Source organism: Enhydra lutris, unplaced genomic scaffold, assembly GCF_002288905.1.
Source record: "Enhydra lutris kenyoni isolate GAN:26980312 unplaced genomic scaffold, ASM228890v2 scaffoldscaffold5, whole genome shotgun sequence".
NCBI classification, from domain to species: domain Eukaryota; kingdom Metazoa; phylum Chordata; class Mammalia; order Carnivora; family Mustelidae; genus Enhydra; species Enhydra lutris.
The window spans coordinates 36306055-36325704 of NW_019154089.1; the positions used below are offsets into that span (position 1 = coordinate 36306055).

At 47.3% G+C, this 19650-nt stretch overlaps 1 protein-coding gene across 1 annotated transcript; it reads right to left on the reverse strand.

Moving 5' to 3' along the window:
* Window positions 1-627: 627 nt before the first annotated feature.
* LOC111141137 (small integral membrane protein 3) lies at window positions 628-18506 on the reverse strand. Its single transcript, XM_022493485.1, has 2 exons — window positions 18397-18506; window positions 628-1984 (listed from the first exon to the last, which is right to left on the reverse strand). Exon 2 carries the CDS (start codon window positions 1971-1973, stop codon window positions 1791-1793), a length of 183 nt encoding a protein of 60 aa, XP_022349193.1. The 5' UTR covers window positions 1974-1984; window positions 18397-18506; the 3' UTR covers window positions 628-1790.
* Between the last annotated feature and the right edge of the window lie 1144 nt (window positions 18507-19650).

Here is a 19650-nt window from a genome sequence, read left to right on the forward strand (position 1 = left end):
CCACAGTCCTATTCCTGGAATGCGGTGTCCGTTCTGTCTCCACTTCCTCTCCTCCAACTCATTCCTTAACTCACACAATATGATTGCATCCCCCTCATATCACCTCTTAGCACATGACCTTTTCCATCTCCTTGGTTTTTCTCTCCCCCACCCCATCCATCCCTCTTCCACTTCTATGTACCAGTTTTGCCAAGTTCTACACTTAGCACCTTACCGCCTCAGTCTGAGTGCTCTGCCTGGGTGGTCCTGTCCACTTGTGGGGCATGTCTACCGTCTGCAGATAATCTCCCAAAGCATAACTCCAGCCATAAAATCTTTGCCAAAGAACACCCCCAGGTTTCCAGTTGCATCCTGAAAATGTCTGCCTGAAGATCACAATCACCTTGAACTTGACATGTCTAATACGAAACTTATCGCTTACTTATAAAACATGTCCTTCCCTCTGCATCCTATGTCCATGTAAATGTAAACTGTGCAACTACCCAGAAGTGGACTGGATTCTTCTCTTTCCCTTTCAGTTCTTACATTCAAACTGTCTCTAAGGCCCATAAATTCAGTGGAATCATTTACCTGAGTTCCTGAGCTTTATTTAATAAGTGCTCTCTAAAGAAAGACCTCAGACATGTTCATTCTAGCACTTTATTGGAAATTGGTTGTATACATCAATGAAATCAGACCACATAAAAGCATCAGTTCACACAATATTCTGACATCTGTGCTATCTTTTTACATAATTTAATACATCCCAAGATGTTCCTGATTTTGGTCAAGAAGCTTGAGTGGTCCAGAAATCTCTCTCTATAAATATAGATCATACCATCTAAAATAACCATTGTTTTGAGTTAGTTCCAAAAATCCTGGGAACATCTCTTAAAATCTGTAGCTTAGACTGGCTGCAGTGCTGGTGGGAGGGAATGAAGGGTGGACACTTTACACCATGGAGCTGGTTACAGAGGGTGCTCGGGGTGGGGGTACAGAGCTCCTCAAATGTGGGGCACACAAGTGGGGGGGGGGCTGGAGATCCTGAAGGCTGCCCAGGCCACTCAGCCACCCTGTGTTTCCCAACATTGCTTGAGTGTCAAAGCGAGGAGACTCCCAATGCAGAAAGAAGCCCATCACCCCAGATCCCTTGGCATTGCCAAGAAATAGCGGAGCCTCCTTTAGGTTGTTACAGGGGTAGATGTTCTGGCACAGAGGAGGTCCTGGGAAGCTCCACCCAACTCCCTCCCCCTAATACGCTCAATTCCCTCCAAATTACATAACTTGAGGGAGTGGCACCACAAAGAAAATGTCTTTGAGCCAAGGTGCTGCTGGCCCTTTGGAATGAGGACAGGATGCCTTTGCTTTGTTTGACCTTGGGGGCGCTGGTGAAGGCTGTTCTGCCCCCAGCGTCTTCTTCACCTCCTTGAAGGCCATTGTCAGCAATTAGGTGCTTTGGTTCTTCGAAGCTTCTCAGCATTGAGCAGTAACACCTCACAGTGGCGGCCTTACTGCTCACAATCGCAAACAGCTTTCATCTCCACCGAGTCATTGGTCCTTGCAACCCTATGAGGTAGGAAGGGCAGGGATCATGATCCCCATTTAAAAGAGAAGGAACCTGGAACCCACAGAATTAGGTCCCTTGCTTGGACTCACACAGCTGGCCGGTGGCAGAATCCAAACAAGAACCCCGGTCTCCTCTCACAGGGCAGGCTCCAGAGTCCACACTCCAAAGCCCCTCTTGCTGCTTTCTGGAGAAGGAAGAGGTTGGGGGAGGGGACATCGTCCACATCACTCTTGGGAGACTGATCTCAGACGGCCCCGTTGAGGACAGGATGAGTCCGCATGCGATAGATAATGACTGCCGTTGCAGGGCACAGCAACAGGGAGGTCATGATGACAATAGTGGCCAGGATGATGAGGACAATGACCCAGATATCCAGGATGTGCTTGGGGAGCGCGGCTTCCATCGGGACCTGGCTGACGGCGTCCATGCTGCTTCACTCTGTGACAGACAGGGAAGAGGACGTCACTATCTAGCACCCTCTCCGGGAGCCCGAAGCTTGGGTCACTTACTACCTGTGCTCTTAAGGTTACCTGACCAGTAAGAATAATGAGCTCACTTACAGAGCGCTTCCTACGTGCCAGGCCCAGTGCTAGGCACTTTCTGTGTATTAACTCACTTAGCCTTCCAAGCACCACCTCCATGAGGTGAGGACTATTACTGCCAGCCTTTTGTATTCTTGAACTTTATCTTCAGTTATTTCTATTTTACAGACAAGGACTCCAAAGCCTTTACAGATGTAGTGAATCTGCCCAAGGAAGTGAAGCCAGATGGGTGCGACTCCAGAGCCTTCATGCCTAACCCTCCCACTACCACATTACGAGTCCGGCCTCTCGTCTGTTAAAATGGAAGACTGTTTTTGGTCCTGGGTCCCTTCTCCCATTCTCCTGGTAACAAAACCTGCTCTTTTCTGTGGAGAACCTACCCATCCCGTGCTGTTTACTGAGGGTGCTCACTTGAGCACGGCGGGGTGTGTGCTCTAGGCGTGGCCATCACTAATCAAAGCCTCAGTTCTGGGGCTGGGCAAGGGACCCAGGCCGGGGCAGCCAAAGTCCTCCCAGAGATTTTATGCACAAGCTATTGGGAAAGATGATTCTTTCTGCTGCGGATTGCTAAACCAAAAGGAGGGGAGTCTGGAAAGGATGGGCAGGGAGCTGTCTCACCCACATACAGACAGCCCATCTTAGAGATGGAAGGAGAAATGGAGGCTTCAGGACCTGAACCCCACACAGTCTGATGCCAAGTGCAACGCCGGACACCCAGACACAGAAGTGAATAATTCCCTGCCTTTAAACCAAGTCAGCGTGGCATCTCCCACTTAACAGTTAGGAGTTCTGGACAGGCTGTAAATCTGTTGTTCACAAACTTTTTCCAATTCACAGCACCCTTAGTATCTTAGAAATTTTTTCACAGCTCTGTGGGCCCAAAGAAATACCTAGCAGTTCCATTTCTTGCGGAGTTAGCTTCAAACAACTAAGTATTTATGTCCTAAAGATTTGTAGCTGTTAAAAAAAAAATAGTGCACACAAGTTGAAAGAAGAAAATATTTTTATTTCATTCTTCACCAGTTACTTGCTAATGGGACGTGGGCAGTGGTTACGAACTGCACAACTTTGCAGACTCTGGAGTCAGACTTGACAACACCACGCCCACTTCCCGTCGCACGTTCATTTATGCACACCAGCTGCTGTATCCTGGCACCCTCCAGAAACAGCTTCACGAAATAGAGCATCGCCAAAGGGACCTTAGTAAAGTTAACGTTACAACCGTCAACTTTCTTGAGCTAGTTGTTTGCACAGTGTCTTTGCAAACATGTTACAGATCCCGCAGCCCCCATACACACACTTTTCCAGTGAGTTCACTGTGGCTCCCAGGGCTCAGGGTACAACCTAGGAACCACAGATGGAACCCATTCCCTACCCAGAGGGCACAAGGGTGAACCAAACATTCTCCTGTGGTTCCTTCTAGATCTGAGATCTGTATTTCTGTGATTCTAGGTCCAGACAAAATTCCAATTCCAGTCCAATGCCCTGCTTTGTTCTAATTAGTACCTTTTCCTTCTAATGCCTTTGGCTCCATGCCTGCTGTTGCCCCGCTAAGTAAGGTGCTAATAGCCATATCCAAGGCAAAGCCCCCAAGATATACACACAAGGATGTTCATTTCTACCTTGTTTGTTATAGCAACCAATGCAACAAGTGTCCACAAGAGTAAAACAGCGTATATCCACGTATTGGTATGCCATGCAGCTGCCCCCATTCACTCATTTGACAAATATATAGTGCTTACTACTCACCAAGTATTGTTCCAAGTGTGTCACAAATGTTTACATATTTAATGGTTGTTATTAAAAAGAATGATCTACAGTGAGTTCTGAATATTTTAAGCAGGGAATGGGGGAGATACAGTGCAGAATAATGTGGATAGGGTTATTCCTCTGGCTCAGATTTTGTAGAATTAAGTAGACAGATAGGGAATGATACATAAATGTAAAATCATTTATGAGCAGAATCTAAAGAAAGTGTTCGATAATGCTTACCTGGGGGCTGAACTAGGAGTGGGAGAAGCTTTTGCTTTCTATTCTTCGTGTTTTCATGCTGTTTGAAATTTCTAATCATGAGCATGTCTTACATTTAATTTTCTTAAGTCAAGACTGAGGGTAAAATGGTCCAAAAAATTCAAGTATGAGCCTAGATCAGTGCTCACCAAATGTCCTATACTGTGTCAAGTAAGAACCATCTTAGGACAGGATTTAAAAAACAAAACAAAACACTAATTTCTGGGTCTCATTACAGACTTACTGAATTTGACTCAAGAGGGGACAGGAGGGGGCCATTTTCCCCAATATGCAGCCAGCTTTGGGAACCCCTAGACCCATGGATCTCTAAGGCTGCTGTGACTCTCTTCAGAACTGTGATTTGGCAACTGATTCCCAGGTGCTCTGTAGCCAGTCAAATGTAGGCGAGGTCCAGGATGAAGGAGAAGCCTCTGGCAAGCCTGGGAGACCAGGATTATCATCAGGCTGGGGCCTGCCCAGGAGGGAGAGGCAGAGGCTAGCCATACCTCAGCCTTAGAAATGTGATCACTTACTCCCAAGTCCAAGACACAGAAGCATGAGTCACAGGAGCCGTGCACTAAGGAAGGACAGAGGCGGCAGAAATCATTCTTTGTGGTCTCCTGATTACATCAACAGCTAGCTTGCCCTGGGCCAAAAGAACCCCACAAAAGCCCTTTCTGGTAAACCCATTAACATCAAACAGTTTCCGTGACTCCAAATGCCAGGAATAATTTCCTTGGCTGACTTTCATATGGAAAACCTGTCATTTACAGGAACTCAGCCTTCAGGGCTCATTCACCACCACGAATCACAGCAGCTACAGCCAGCCATATTTCACAGAAGGCTAAAACGGAGGTCTGGAGGTCTTTCCCCGCCTTAACCCCACCTTCTTCCAGAATAATCATTCAAAGACATAAATCCGATCAAATCACTGCCTGAGCAACACAAAGCAGAAGAGAACAAGTAGATAAATAAATGAAACATTTTCTGTCACCTGTACGCTAGATTATACTCTTTTGCACATGGCGTTATTTAGAACCCTGATCACAAGAACAAAAGCAGAGCTGCTCTAGGGGCTCCTGGGTGGCTCAGTGGGTTAAGCCTCTGCCTTCGGCTCAGGTCATGATCTCAGGGTCCTGGGATCGAGCCCCGCATTGGGCTCTCTGCTCAGCAGGGAGCCTGCTTCCCCCCCCCCCCCCCCCCGCCTCTCTCTTCATGCCTCCCTGCCTACTTGAGATCTCTCTGTCAAATAAATAAATATATATATATATTAAAAAAAAAAAAAAGCAGAGCTGCTGTAGAATGACAGGAAGGAGGCAAAGGAGGGGTTTGGGGTTCCAGCCTTTAGGGCTGGATAAACATCCTTAGAGCCATAAGCAATAGAGAAGATTAGGTTGCTCACCCCTTTCCCACATACAATTCAAACTAAAAGCAATACCAAACCATAACACCTAAAACTAATTTTCCCAGGTGTTATTTTGGTGTCCCTGCTTACAGCACAGCCTGTTTGCTTGGTACAGCACAGCTGTTCGGCTTCCCCTTAAGCCCCTGGGCTCCTCAGAACACAGTCTGAAAACCACAGGTTGTGATGTTCTCCAACGGCCCTCCCAGGGCCATTACTGTTCCAGGGTTCCAAGACTGGCCATGACTGTGGCCAGGTGTCCGAGCACACAGGGAGTTCTCACTCCTTGTTTCAACCTTCTCAGTCTTCAAACGTGCCCTCCAACGGGCTGTTTCTTCCCATGGAACACCTCTCCCCACAGTGAAAGACAAGTTTTGTCCCCAAAATAAGAACTACGTAAAGCAGATGCCCAGCATCTTTAATGGCACACTGGAAAGTTTTCCTTGAGAAAAAGCAGGACTCTAGGCTTCTGCTAGCTGACTTCTGTTTGACCTCTATCTGGCATCCGGGTGCGTGGTTCCTTGTGAGTGCATAAAACCCTGTTTCTTGGCACATCTAATTAATAACCACAGATCAATCTGCTTATCATTTGCTTTGCAGATACACTGCTTGTTATTTCTGATGAATGGGTCACGTCAGACTGTGGCCCAAACAATTCGTATCACAAATTTAACCGTATCAGATAAAAATGTGATGTTTTTATGACCATGGGAGGTAAAACAGCAGTTAGGACTAAACTCCTGTCAATTTAAGCCAGCATACTTTATCTCCTAATGACGTCATTAAGTGAATAAGTAAGCACTGACATATGTTCAATATAAGTTTGTCTAAGAAGCTGTGTTAACACCACTCTGCGCTGACAAGCAAATAGGCCACTGGCATCACCAGCCACTGATGCCATCTGGGCCCTTCACCACGAGCCCTGTGAGAGGCCAGTTTTTATAAGCAAGTGAAAATCTTTTGCAGGAAAAACAAAAATCATCATTCCGGCCAATTCTACCATATGGCAAATTTTCTAGCGCCGACAAAAGATATATAAATTTCATATATTAAAATTTCCTGCAGTCCATAGTTTTAGAATAACTGAATGCAGGATGACTACTCTGTGCTATCTACCCACCTTTCCATCATGAGACTCACTCCCTAGCAAGCAGCTCTCACCCTCTGACGAAGTAATATTGGTTTTGGTTAAGCCCCATGAGGACAAGTAACTCTGTCCAGGATGTCTGTTTGTTCGTTTGTTCATTCATTCATTCATTCATTCATTCATTCAAATACTTGCTATATACTAGGTACTCTCTTAGGAACTACCGTTATTTACTCAGAAGATATGACTCACTTCCAGGAAGCACAGAGAAGTTAAGTACCCCTCTTCTTAAATACAGGATCAAAAAAGCTAGCATTTAACAAATACCAAGTGCTAAGTACTGTGCAAGGCCTCATCCCACACATTAACTTACTTAAACTTCACAATAATCCTGTGTTGGATACATTATTTTACAGATGTGGAAATGAAAGCCAGGAGAGGTTAAGCAGCTAGTGATCATAAAGCTAAGCAAAGTGACATTCACACTCAGGTCTCCTGTCCCTATATTCATCTCCACAGCCTCCACACAGACCCAGGAGTAAGAGCATGGACTACGAAGATGCCAGATCCACAGCTCTTTTTCCTAAGTCTCAGTCAGACGCATTGCTTTTGGCCAAATGCATTCTGAATTTAGAGAATTAAGAAAAGACACGCAGTCTACAAAAATCAGGACTTTCACTTCTGGTGATGGCAAACTAGGCCATTTTGACCAAACCTCCTACTGAGGACAACTGGAAAAATTGGACCCCCTCCCCCCCAAAAAAACCAACCAACCAACCAAACAAACAAACCTAAAAAACTGCCTGAAGGCACTAAGAAGTAATAAAATAACAAGGACTTGCCAGGCTAAGATCTAGAAACAGACAGAAATCCAGGGAGATGAGCCTGGCATTTGAAGCAGCATTTCCCCTAGTGGAGGATGGAGACTAAGCAGAGTTTCTGACAGACTCAGGGATCTAAGAACTGCCAAGACAGGGAGAATAAAACCTCTGCATTCTGAGGTGGGACTTCAAAGGGCACTCAGTGCTAAGAGAGAACTAGAAGCTTTCCAACCCCAGAGACTGCGACCCAGGTTTGAATCCTCACAGTCCCTGGAACTGAATTAAGGTTGTCTCACACTGCCAGTTCCTCCCCGGGGCCAGGCAGCAGCAAACCTGCATCCTCTCCAGAGGAGGGCACGTCACAGTCGGCTTCAAAATTTTTTTATTGAAACGTAATGTCTAATGCAAAACCGAGAATAATCAGGACTGAAAAAAGACAAGATGACAAGAACAGAACCATCAGAAACAACAGACAATAGAAAAAGATCTACAGGGATGCCTGGGTGGCTCAGTTGGTTAAGCAGCTGCCTTAGGCTCAGGTCATGATCCCAGCGTCCTGGGATCGAGTCCCACATCGGGCTCTTTGCTCATCAGGGAGCCTGCTTCTCCCTCTGCCTCTGCCTGCCATTCTGTCTGCCTGTGCTTGCTCTCTCTCCCTCTCTCTCTCTGACAAATAATTAAATAAAATATTTAAAAAAAAAAAAAAGAAAAAAGAAAAAGATCTACAGGGCCTCCAGATATTGGAGCTGTCCCTCAGGCACACCCTTTAAATAACCTTGCTTACTATGTTCAAGGAGACTGAGAATTTTGACAGAGAATTGGAAACAATAAGAAAGAACATGACAGATTTTTTTTTTTTAAAGAATCAAATAGAAATTCTAGAACTGAAAAATACAAATAGAAATAAAAATTCAACAAATGGGCTTAACAGCAGATGCAACATAGAAGAAAGAAGAATTAGTGAACTAAAAAGAAAAAAAAAAACACTTAGAATGAAGCAGAGGGAAAGAAGAGCACATTACTGTAAGTCTGCTGGGAACCATAAAGAGAAAAAACAGGATCTTCAAATGAAAACCAATTAGGGGCGCCTGGGTGGCTCAGTGGGTTAAGCCGCTGCCTTCAGCTCAGGTCATGGTCTCAGAGTCCTGGGATCGAGCCCCGCATCGGGCTCTCTGCTCAGCAGGGAGCCTGCTTCCTCCTCTCTCTGCCTGCCTCTCTGCCTGCTTGTGATCTCTCTGTCAAATAAATAAATAAAATCTTTGAAAAAAAGAAAAAAAAGAAAACCAATTAGACTGACATCTAACTTCTCAACAGAATGGAATCTGGAAAAGAGCAGAATGATATCTTTAAAGCGCTGAACAAAAATAACTGGCAAGGGTTAAGATGAAATAAGACATTTTCAGACAAAACAGAATTAAAATAGTAAATAAATAGTAAAAGAAATAGAATTAAAGTTTTCCAGATTTCTTGCATTGTCTGGAAAGGGCAGAAGAACCAAATAATATTAGACTTTGTTAAATCAGGGATATATACTGTAATCTCTAGGATAGTCATTTAAAAAATAGTAAAAGAGTACATAACTTCCAGAGAAAAGGGAAAGAGGGAAAAATAGAACACATTGAACAAAGAGAAAACACAAAGAAAGATAGTAGATTTAAACTTAAACCAACAAAAACCACTGGCATATATATATAACTTTAAAATATATACAAATACACATTTTTTATAAGAGACACATGGGGATTCAGAAAGATTAAAAGTTAAAGGACTATAGGGGTGCCTGGGTGGCTCAGTGGGTTGAGGCCTCTCTCTGCCTTCGGCTCGGGTCATGATCCCAGGGTCCTGGGATCAAGCCCCGCATGGGCTCAAGCCCTGCATTGGCTCTCTGCTCAGCAGGGAGCCTGCTTCCCTTCCTCTCTCTGCCTCTCTGCCTACTTGTGATCTCTGTCTGTCAAATAAATAAATAAAATCTAAAAAAAAAAAAAGTTAAAGGACTCAAATACCATCTATTCACGAGTTGTTTAAGCTAGTAGAATTATCTTACTGTCAGAGAAAGAGTTTTAGGCAAATAGTATAACTAGGGACACCAAAAAATAAAATGATTTTTAATTTTTCTGTACCTAATTTCAGAATTCTAAGGAGAAACAGATTAAGCCACAGTGACACTGGGGGAGTTCAACACAACTCTTCTGAATACTGATAGAATAAAAAGTTTTTTTAAATCAGCTAAGCACAGAGAAGAGTTCTTAAATTAATAGTTTTCTATAATATATGATTTCCAATATAAAGTACTAAAACTAATTAAATATAAATAGTTAACATTTAAATTTTTATCTTTGGGAATAATTTTTATGTATTAACGTATTTACTATAATATTAAATTTAATATTTAAAATATATAATGGGAATATACATTATACTATATTTATGTATATAAAATTCCCAATTATGTAGTAATATAAATTCATTTAATGGTATTGGAAGAAAATAACTTTGAGGATAAGTACATGAGAAAAAAGGGAAGGACAAAATACTGCATTAAAAAACAAGTTGAAAGCAGAATAATTTTAGTGTAAGAACAAGAGGTTTTTAGAACTGATTTCATATGCTAAGTCATTTGACCTAACTCACAAAACAGAAAGTTGGTTCTAGTATGCTCAGAACTGTAAAGAGGATATTTCTATAAAGTGATTGTGGTAAGTAGAACTCTAAGATGAGCCCCATAATCTCTGTTCCCTGGTGCCACCCCTCAGATTGGGTTAGGTCACATAACAAGCATGAAGGGATTTTGCAGATGTAGTTAAAGTTCCAGATCCCCTGACTTTAAAGTAAACAGAAAGATCATCCTGGGTGGGCCTGACTTAATCAGGTGAGCGGCCTTCAGCCAAGGACTGAAGCTTTCCCTGAGGTCAAAGACACTGCTCGGCTGGCCTTGAGTTATAAGAAACAAATCTGCCAACAATCTGAGTGAGCCTGCAGGCAGAGTCTTTCCTAATTCATCTTCCAGAGGGAAATACAACTTGGCTGATACCTTGACTGAAGTTTTGTAAGGACCCACCAAGGAAACTGTGAGGTCATGAATGTATTTTTAAGCCACCAAATTGGTGTTAATTTGTTATGGCAGTAACAGAAAACTAACACAGCAATACTATTTCATAATGGGTTTATTCTGTGGAGAAGAAATCTCTATAGAGTCATAGCATTCTAGAAATCTACATAGAATTTAGATACTACCTAGCTTAAACCACACAGCCTCCCTTCCATTTTATAGGTGAAGGAAATGACTTGCCCAAGGTCACACAGCAAGTTAAGGGCAGAACTGAGGGGAAAACTCAGGCCTCCTGGTCTGTATGCTCTTTTTTTTTTTTTTTTTTTAAGATTTTACTCATATATGTGAGAGAATGAAACAGAGAGCGCACTCATGAGAGGGGAGAAGCAGACTCCCCGGTGAGCAGGGAGTCCAATGTGGGACTCAATCCTGGGACTCCAGGATCACCACCTGAGCTGAAGGCAGTTGCTTAACCAACTGAGCCACCCAGGCACCCCAGCATGCTCTTTTCAAATGCTATCACTCTCCTGTTTAGGATGTTTACTGGGAGAAAGTAAGGAGTCCAGGTGGAGAAAGCAACAGGAGGGAACAAACTGATAGCAGAATGACAGCCAGCCAGGCTTCTTGATTCTACCTCTTTACTGCGTAAAAGCCATGGGAGCCTTGATGCCCTGAGCCCTAGGCCACATCACAGTAGGTGGGACGGGTGAGATGGTTTTTCAGGGACACACACACACACACACACACACACACACACACACGCCCCTCAACCAAAAATAAGTCCTGTCAGAATCTCTGGTGAATGCAGTTCGGTGCATGTCTTCCCTTTATCAACCATTAATGTCCGTATTAATGGATTTTTAAAAATCAACCAATGACGTGCTTGATCAACCTGACAGATTCCTCCAGTCCGAGCAGGAAACAGAGGGCGCAGCAATTCAGTAAACACGGACGGTGCCGTGATTCACGCTGGGCATCGAGGAGTGGGGGCAGAGATGGAGATGTTTGTCCCTAAGAAGCTCACCCTCTTCTGCAGGGAAAAGACACCGCTGGTAAACTGCTGGTTGCCATACAAGGCAGAACACTCCGACTTTGAAGGTGTAAAGCACACGCTCTTGGAGAAGAGGAAGGAAGTGGAAAGAGAAAGAGAAAGACTGCAGGTAAGACGATCTTTGATCTGAATGCTGCTTTCCATCCTTATCAGAGGTGTGACTTGGGGCAAGTTACTTAAAATCTCTAAACCTCAGTCTTCTCGTCTTTAAAAAAAATAGGGACACTAAGAGCCACTATATTGAATTCTACTTTTGTGAGGATTAAGCGAGACAACAGGCATATAGTCCTGAAACATAACAGATGCTCAAAGAAATACTCATCTTCATTCCTTTGCTCTTATCTAAGTAAAACAGAACGCTTTAAAAAGAAGGGGGACTGGGCGCCTGGGTGACTCAATCGTTAAGTGTCTGCCTTCAGCTCAGTTCATGGTCCTGGGATCAAGCCCCACATAGGGCTCCCTGCTCTTTGGAGAGCCTGCTTCTCCCACTCCCCTTGTTTGTGTTCCCTCTCTTGCTGCCTGTCAAATAAATAAATTTTTTTTAAAAGGGGGGGGGGGACTTTGATATAGGCTTTGAAGAGAAGTAGGTGTTCAAAAGGAAAAAATAAAAAGAAAGGCAGAATGAATAGAATAGCTACATCAATGAAGCCCCGCGGTGCTAAGATATAGGGCGTGCCGGGGGGCATATGAAGCCCTTATGGCTTAGGCAAGAAGCTTAACCGTTCTAAGCTTCTGTTTCATCTGTAAAATGGGAACAGGAATAACTACTGGTAGTAGCTACTTGTTTGGGATATCTTGGGGTCTGAATGAGCTGATACCTACAAAGCACTGACTTCAGACCATGCCTGGTACACATAAGGACTTCATCCATGTAACACTGAGCTGGGGGACACAGCCGAGCTCCTAAATTCAGAGCGTTCAGGGGCCCCACTCCAAGGCTGATCTAGGAAAGGACAGGGATAGTTTCAGACGCACAGCCTTTGAGAGTCTGTCCCGGCTTTGATCTCCCGCAGGAAAAGCACACCCTGCGCATCTGAGCCCAGGTAGCAATTAACTTCGGAGGCATTGCCCATGGTTATCCAACCGGTTTTACCACCAAGGAGCTCACTGAGGAAGAAAGCAATAAAATAAATGACTTCCTGCTGGCTGGCAAGCTTAATTATCCACTTAATTAAAGTGGGAGAAAAAGCAGACCGAGGCAGGTAGCTTCCTACAGGTGTGGCCTCGGGCCAGCACTGCCAGGGCTCTGAGCAGACAGCTCTGGGCACTGAGGCCAGAGAGCAGGCAGTGGGCCCCAGCTCTGAGTCACTGACGCCAGGGCCATCTCTTTGGGCATCCTGCCAAATAGGGAGAATGAGGCTGACCGTTCCCACCCAGGGAGCAGACTCGGGGGCTTACCAGCATCATTCCACTGACAGGACCCCTTCCTAAGGCTCTACCCTCAGGAGGAGCTAGGGCAATCATCTGAGAAGAATGGAGCATCTAGGCCAGACAGAGAAAGCAAGTCCCGAGAAGAGGCTCCACTGACCGCTTCCTAGCCTGGGGCAGCTACTGTCCTGATTCCAGTCCTGCTTGCTGTTCCTTCTCCTTAGAATGCTCTTCCCTGCAGATCTTGCTTTTCCACGACCAGTGTCTCAGTGTCCAGGTCTCAACTTAAAGGTCATCTCTTTGGAAAAGCCTTTCCAGAACCACCTCGTTAAATCACCACCCTCCTTCGGCCATCATGCTCTGTCTCAGACCTTGTTTTAATGTCTTCAGACACTGTTCACAATCTGAAAATTAGCTTGTTTGTTCGCTGGTGTGTGTGTTCTTCCTGGCTATCGTTACCCACTCAAATGCAAGCACAGGAGAGCAGAAGACTTGCCTCCCGTTCCTGGCTGTACCGCCAGCACCGCTCACGGGCCCTGGCACACAGGGTGTGCCCACTAAACCTAAGATGGGTGAGGGGTGAGTACAGACAGGAGAACTTCAGACATCAGTTTCGGTGGGACTTAGCTGTCCAGAAAGTGTCCTCACCCCCATGATCTTAAAAGTCAGAATCCCCTCTCGAAAACAAAATGCATCCTCTAACTTGATCACTTTCCGGGCTCTCTGCTCATGCACAAGGATTATGAGGGGCTCCTCCTTTCCCAGACTAGACTGTACCTACCAGGCAGAGAAGGGAGGAGGGCTGACCTTTCAGAAGAACGTTCTCTAGGATTCCCTGTGCTCCAGAGCTGGGCACGGAGCTGAGTGTGGGGGTGGGGGAGTTGCGGTCTACAGTAGGAAACTTTCCTTCTCTGTTCTCAGAACAGAAAGCTGATAAAAAGGGAGGGGATTTCCCAGGCTTACTCCTGGGGGGGGGGGGGCGAGCATCCCCATCTCACATTCACCCTCGGAGACAGTCCTCTTCCCCTTCTGTAATAGCCTCAAGCATTTACCAAGCCAAGCCATCTCACTAGGGACCTCTGTTCCAAAGACGGGGCCAGAGGAAGGGACGGGCAGGACACACAACTATCAAAAATGTGAAATGAATCAAATCAGAGGACTTTCTCCAATCACCCGAGGTCCCCGAGGAGCACTCTGTTCTTGTTTTGCCCCAATTGGCTTCCGTCTCCATCAAAATTCTTAACAGTCTAAAGACCTTTTCCCTGCCTGAGTTTCTATCGGCTCTTCTGTGGCTGGAAAAATGGAAAAACACCAGGATATTTCAAAGAGATCAGAAAGACAGCCAGAGCTATTCAAGTCTGCACGTACCCATTGGACCCAGCCAATCACAGAGTCTTAGAAACCAACAGGGAGCCAGCAGAGAAGCCCAGGCCAAATCCACAGCATCCTGCTTAAGCCTCTACCATCCATCACGGTTATTTACCAGTGACTAAGTGCATGCTGTGTGCTGGGCCAACAAAGGAGACTCTCCTTGGGGTGGGCTGGGAGGGGGAGGGGGTAGTGTAGGTCAGTGACAAAGCTGCAAGGGCACCACAGTGCTGTGACTCCCCTACAAAGCTATGTGATCAGGAACAGTCAATCTCCTAAAATACAGACAGCAGACAGAACAGCGGCCCCTCGAAGATGTTCACGTCCTGGTCTCTGGAACCGTGACTATGAAAAAGGAAGCATGACTCAGAGAGCAGAGTCATGAAAACAGGAGCAAAGGAACTCTGCAGATGTGATTAAAAGACTCTGAGATCAGGAAATTCTCTTGGACCACCAAGTGGGCCCAGTCTAATCACACGAGTCCTTAAAAGTGAAGAGAAAGGCAGGACGGTCAGAGAAATATGGCATGAGAAGCACCTGTCTCACCGTTTCTTGCTTTGAAGACAGAGGAAGTTGGCTATGAGCCAAGGAGTGAGGAGGTCTGTAGAAGCAGGGAATGGCCCCCAGCTGACAGCCAGCGAGGAAATGGTGACCTTGGTCCCAAAGCCACAGGAACTGAATTCTGCCATCAGCTCAAATTAGCGAGGAACCAATTCTCCCCTAAAGACTCCAGAAAGAAATTCAGCCAGCAACGCCTTGATTTTCTTCTAGAAAGACCCACACCAGACTTCTAACCTGGAGAACCATAACAAACAAATTTGATTTTTTTGAAGCCACTAAATTGATGTCATGTTGTTACAGCATTAGAAAATGAATGGAGGTGCCTGGGTGGCTCAATTGGTTAAGTGACCGCCTTCAGCTCAGGTCATGATCCTGGAGTTCCAGGATTGAGTCCCACATAAGGCTCCCTGCTCAGCAGGGAGTCTGCTTCTCCTGCTGACTTTTCTCCCCTCTCTCTCTCTTTCAAATAAATAAATTAAATCTTAAAAAAAAAAAAGAAAAGAAAATGACTACACTGTGTGAGCCTAAGTCCCTCCTTCAAACTGGGCCTCCTTCTCTCATCAGTCAGTTGGAAAGGGTGGCCACGGTGATCCCTAAAGGTCCAGCTGGCTCTCCAAGTCTTACTCTGCTCCCCTGACACCCTACCTCCTCTAGAGCCCTGACCCAGGTCGAGGACAGTCTTAGGTTGAAGGCCATTAAAGGAAAAAAAAGAAAGAAAGGACCAAGGAGTGGAGAAGATGAGTCTTTAAAAGCCCCAAGGTGTTTCCTAAAATGCTACCCAGCATCATCAAAAAAAAAGTCTCCCATTTTGCCATTTGTTACTTTCTTGACCATCCCCGAGAGGAATGAGGTGGAAAATCTGGGAGAGCAAGAAAAAAAATCTCCAGGATCAATTGGTAGAAGCTGGCCAGAGCACCGAGTTAAGGATTACCTAGCCTTGCAGAGATTCCAAGGTGCAAAGTCCCGATGGTCGATTGTCAGCATCAGCCTGGGGCAGGGGATTAGGACTGGTGACAGGCACGCCACACGTAGGTCACCAGCACTTGACACTGACTTGGGGAGTTTAGTTTTCTCTGTCATTCCTTCTCCCTCCTCCATTTCAATCTCTCTGATCCTATGTAGTTGGTCACCAGCAATTCACCAGTCCAATTGGCCAATCGGAGTCCAGATCAGTAACATAAGAAAACTAAAGCTATGCACCACTAAGCGATGTAAAGCACACAGTGTAGTTGTTGAATCTGGTTTGCTGTCGTCCACTATGCTAGCCAGGGATAGTTCCGGCCCATTTTGGCCACCGCTGGGCTTTTCTCTTGGATGTTTCTGTTTCCCTAGTGAGTTGGAAGGATACTAGGGTTCCTAGCGATTTACTAGTCCAGTGGCTGTCAAATTCTTACTTATCCTCCCCTCAGTCACCCTGCAAGTAAGTGACAGAAGCAAGATCTGAACCCAGATCCCCATAATTCCAGTGAGGTTCAGAGGTTCAGAGCATAGGCCCTGAAACCTGGGTGTAAACTGCAGCTTCCTGTGATCACGGGTGAGTCCCCTACGCTCTCTGGAGCTCATCTTCTCAACTATAAGATGGATAGAATGGTGGTCTCTACCTCATAGGATTGTGGTAAAGACTAAATGAATTAACACATGTAATATGTTTAGAATAATGCCTGGCTCATAGTCAGCACTCAGTAAATGTCAAGTACAATAATTTTTTTAAGTAGGCTCAACATGGGGCTTGAGGTCACTATCCGGAGATCAAGACCTGAGCTGAGATCGGGCGTCCGACACTGAGCCAACTGAGCCATCCAGGAGTCCCTCAAGTATGATCATCACAACATTTGGCTTGTCCGGCCCATTGGGGAGATTGTCGCAGGGTGTGGTAACACCAGCATTTACTCCTACAAACTGTGAGTGTGAGTATACATGTCTATCTTTGAATCCACTGCCAACAGTGGCAGTGTAAGACCAATGAAAAGAAAGATTCTCATTCCTTGGAGACATTTCCTTTATCTGAAACAACAGAGAAGAAACAGATGCACGCTTTTTAAAAGAAGGATCAGAATACAGGTAGGAAAGCCCCTGAAACTGAGGCCGCCACATACTCCCTTGGCCTGTCTCACCTGGGTCCCATATGTGACCCAACCACAGGAGGCCCCCAAAGTCTCTAATTTGGTTTATGTCTCAAACACCTCACCCCAGCTCAGTGATTCTTAGGCTATGCCAGAGACAGGGGATCCCCAGACCTTTCATGCAGTGGAGCCCACAGCTGGGATGCCCTGAGAGGTCACTGTTTGGAACATTTGAGAGAGCATGACTTGTAAGCTCTGTGGCATGACTCATAACCCCGGGACAACTGGAAACAGGAGGTCCCTGCTGCGGTGGAGAAGTGCTTCTCCTCAGCTTTTTCGGTCACTGCTGCATAAGTACATGATGTCCTGGGGCTTGGCTGGGCTGTCTTGCGTGTACTCACGGGACAGTTGGCTGGCCCACGGAACCAAGAGAGCACATCACGCCCAGCCGTAGCCACCCAGCTGTTCCATCCCTACTTCATTTTACAGACCTGGAGAGCCGGGTCAAGATGGGGAAAATGCCTCATCAAAGTGACTCCGAATGTCTCCAGACTTCCAGAAACTTGTCCTTCCCACCCCACCCCCACCCCCAAGCCCCATTCGGGCATTTGCAAGCCTTCTTATTTGCCCACTGCGGTGGTACCACAGGTCCTAGCAGTTGTTCAAGGAATCTTTGAGACGTCAATGTCTGAGATGCGGTCACTACCACCGCCAAGAACTCTGAGGACTCAATAGAGAAAGACCCCTGAGAACCGACCCCCCCCCAACCCGGGGTGCCAGCAGGACCAGGGTCAGTCAGGAAGAAAGGGTGCGGCTGCAGGAATAGGAGTCCAGCCCCGCTACTCAAAATAACAACCTCCCACAACTGTGCAGGTTTTCAAGGTTTACACCGCTCGTTCCTCCACACTGTGAACAGTATTGAGCACCTATTTGCCAGGTCCTGGGCCAAGTGTTCAGGAGGCTTCGGAGATGGGCCACGGAGAGACAGTCTCCACCCTCAAGGAATTTGTGGAGGGGTGGGGAGAGAAGGGGTGGGGAGAGAAGGGGTGCAAGAGAACCCACGACTGGAACAACCAAGTCCGAAGTAAGGAGGCAGGAGGAGGAGGGCACCTGGAAGGAAGGCTCCTCTCCATGATGCTTTGCACACCCCCTCTCTCATTTGATTTCTGTACGCAAAAGATTATTTTCTCCCTTTCACAGATGGAGAAACAGGGCCGCGAGACAGGATGGGGAAACTGCTGGTGCGGGACCAAGGGAACCCACACCCCACTCCAAACTCCTGGTGCCTCCCACGCGGGGCTTTGGGAGAAGCCGCCGGCCGCGGGGCTGGGCTCACCCACCGAGCGGCGGCTCCCGGGAGGCCCCAGATCGGCCGAGAAGGTGGCTTTGGCAAGTTCGGGGCTGAACAAAACAGAAAAGGGGAACGCAAAAGTGATGACAGGGAAGGAAGGAGGCAGAAGAGGGGGACGGAGAGGACAGTCGGGAGGACGCTGGGGTAGGAACTACGGGAGAACGGAGCCCCACTCACCCCGGGATCCGCAGAGCCTCTCCTCAGGAAAGCCCGAGGTCCCCGCCGCAGCCGGATCGCGCAGGGTCTGCCGGAGGCTCGGGGCAAGGCACGGCTCCAGCGCTTCCCCGGGCTTGCGGCGGGAGGCGGTCCAGCCCCGGGGGGCGTCTCGGCGCGGCACGTGCCCGGCCCTCGGAGCCCGCGGAGGAAGGAGCGCGCAGGAGCGGCCCGGACGCGCGGCTCGGCCCCGGGGCTGCGCTCGGCGGCGCTGGAATGCGCGGCCGCCAGGGACCGCCCCCGGAAAGCCCGGGCCCCCGGCCGCAGCCGCGCCGCCCCGCCCCGCCCCACCGCCCCCTCCGCGGCCCCGGATTCCCCTCCCACCCCCGCGGCCGCCCCGGCTTTCCCTCCGGCCCCGCACGCACTGCGTGCAGCCCCGCGCGATCTCTTCCGCCGTCGGGGCTCCGCTGTCCTTACCGTGAACACGGAGGGTCGGGCGGACCAAGTTCCTTTCCGGCCAAAGTCTGGCGGACGGGAGGGGCCGAGACTCTCAGCTCCTGCTGGGCGGTATACGGAGTGTGGGATCCTTGACGAGCCGCTTCGCAAAGTGAGGCTAATGACACCTGTGTCCCAGCCCTGCTGTGAGGACGAACTTAGACGCCAGTGGGAAGCTGGTTGGTTGTCTGCTGTGACACTCCCCTGAGCATCCTGTTCGTTTTTGTGACAGCAGTGAGATGGCCCGATCCAGGGTGCTCATGGGCCCGGGAGAGCTGGCTTCTGAGGACTCCACGCCCCGCAGTTCCCGGCCCAGCTCCCACACTGGACAATGCGACTGTGCGAGCTCCTGCAGCCTCTGTGATGCACTGGGGACAGGGACTCGGGTCCCATCTTGGTACCCACAGCTTTTAATTCAGCAGTCGAGTGCTTTTCAGTCTTGCTCTAAAAAACAGGAGCTCAGGCCTTGACCATCAGTGTGACCTTGAGGAGCCTTGGAGCCCAGTAGTGTGTCAGTTTCTTCCTCTGCCCACTAAGTTGAGAACTAGCTATACGCCTTCCCAGGCCTAAATCAGATATGGTGTGGGGGCTGAACTTAGCCCCTACTGTCTTCTCTGAGTCGGGGATGAGATCAGCAGAAATGACATCTAAATCATCACTACCAGATGCCAGTTTTTTTAGAGCAGAAACAATGAGGATGAAGGGAATTGACATGAGAAATGATTTGACAAAAATTCTAGGAAATGTCACCCAACATGTTTTAATCAAAAGAGACGTGTGGAA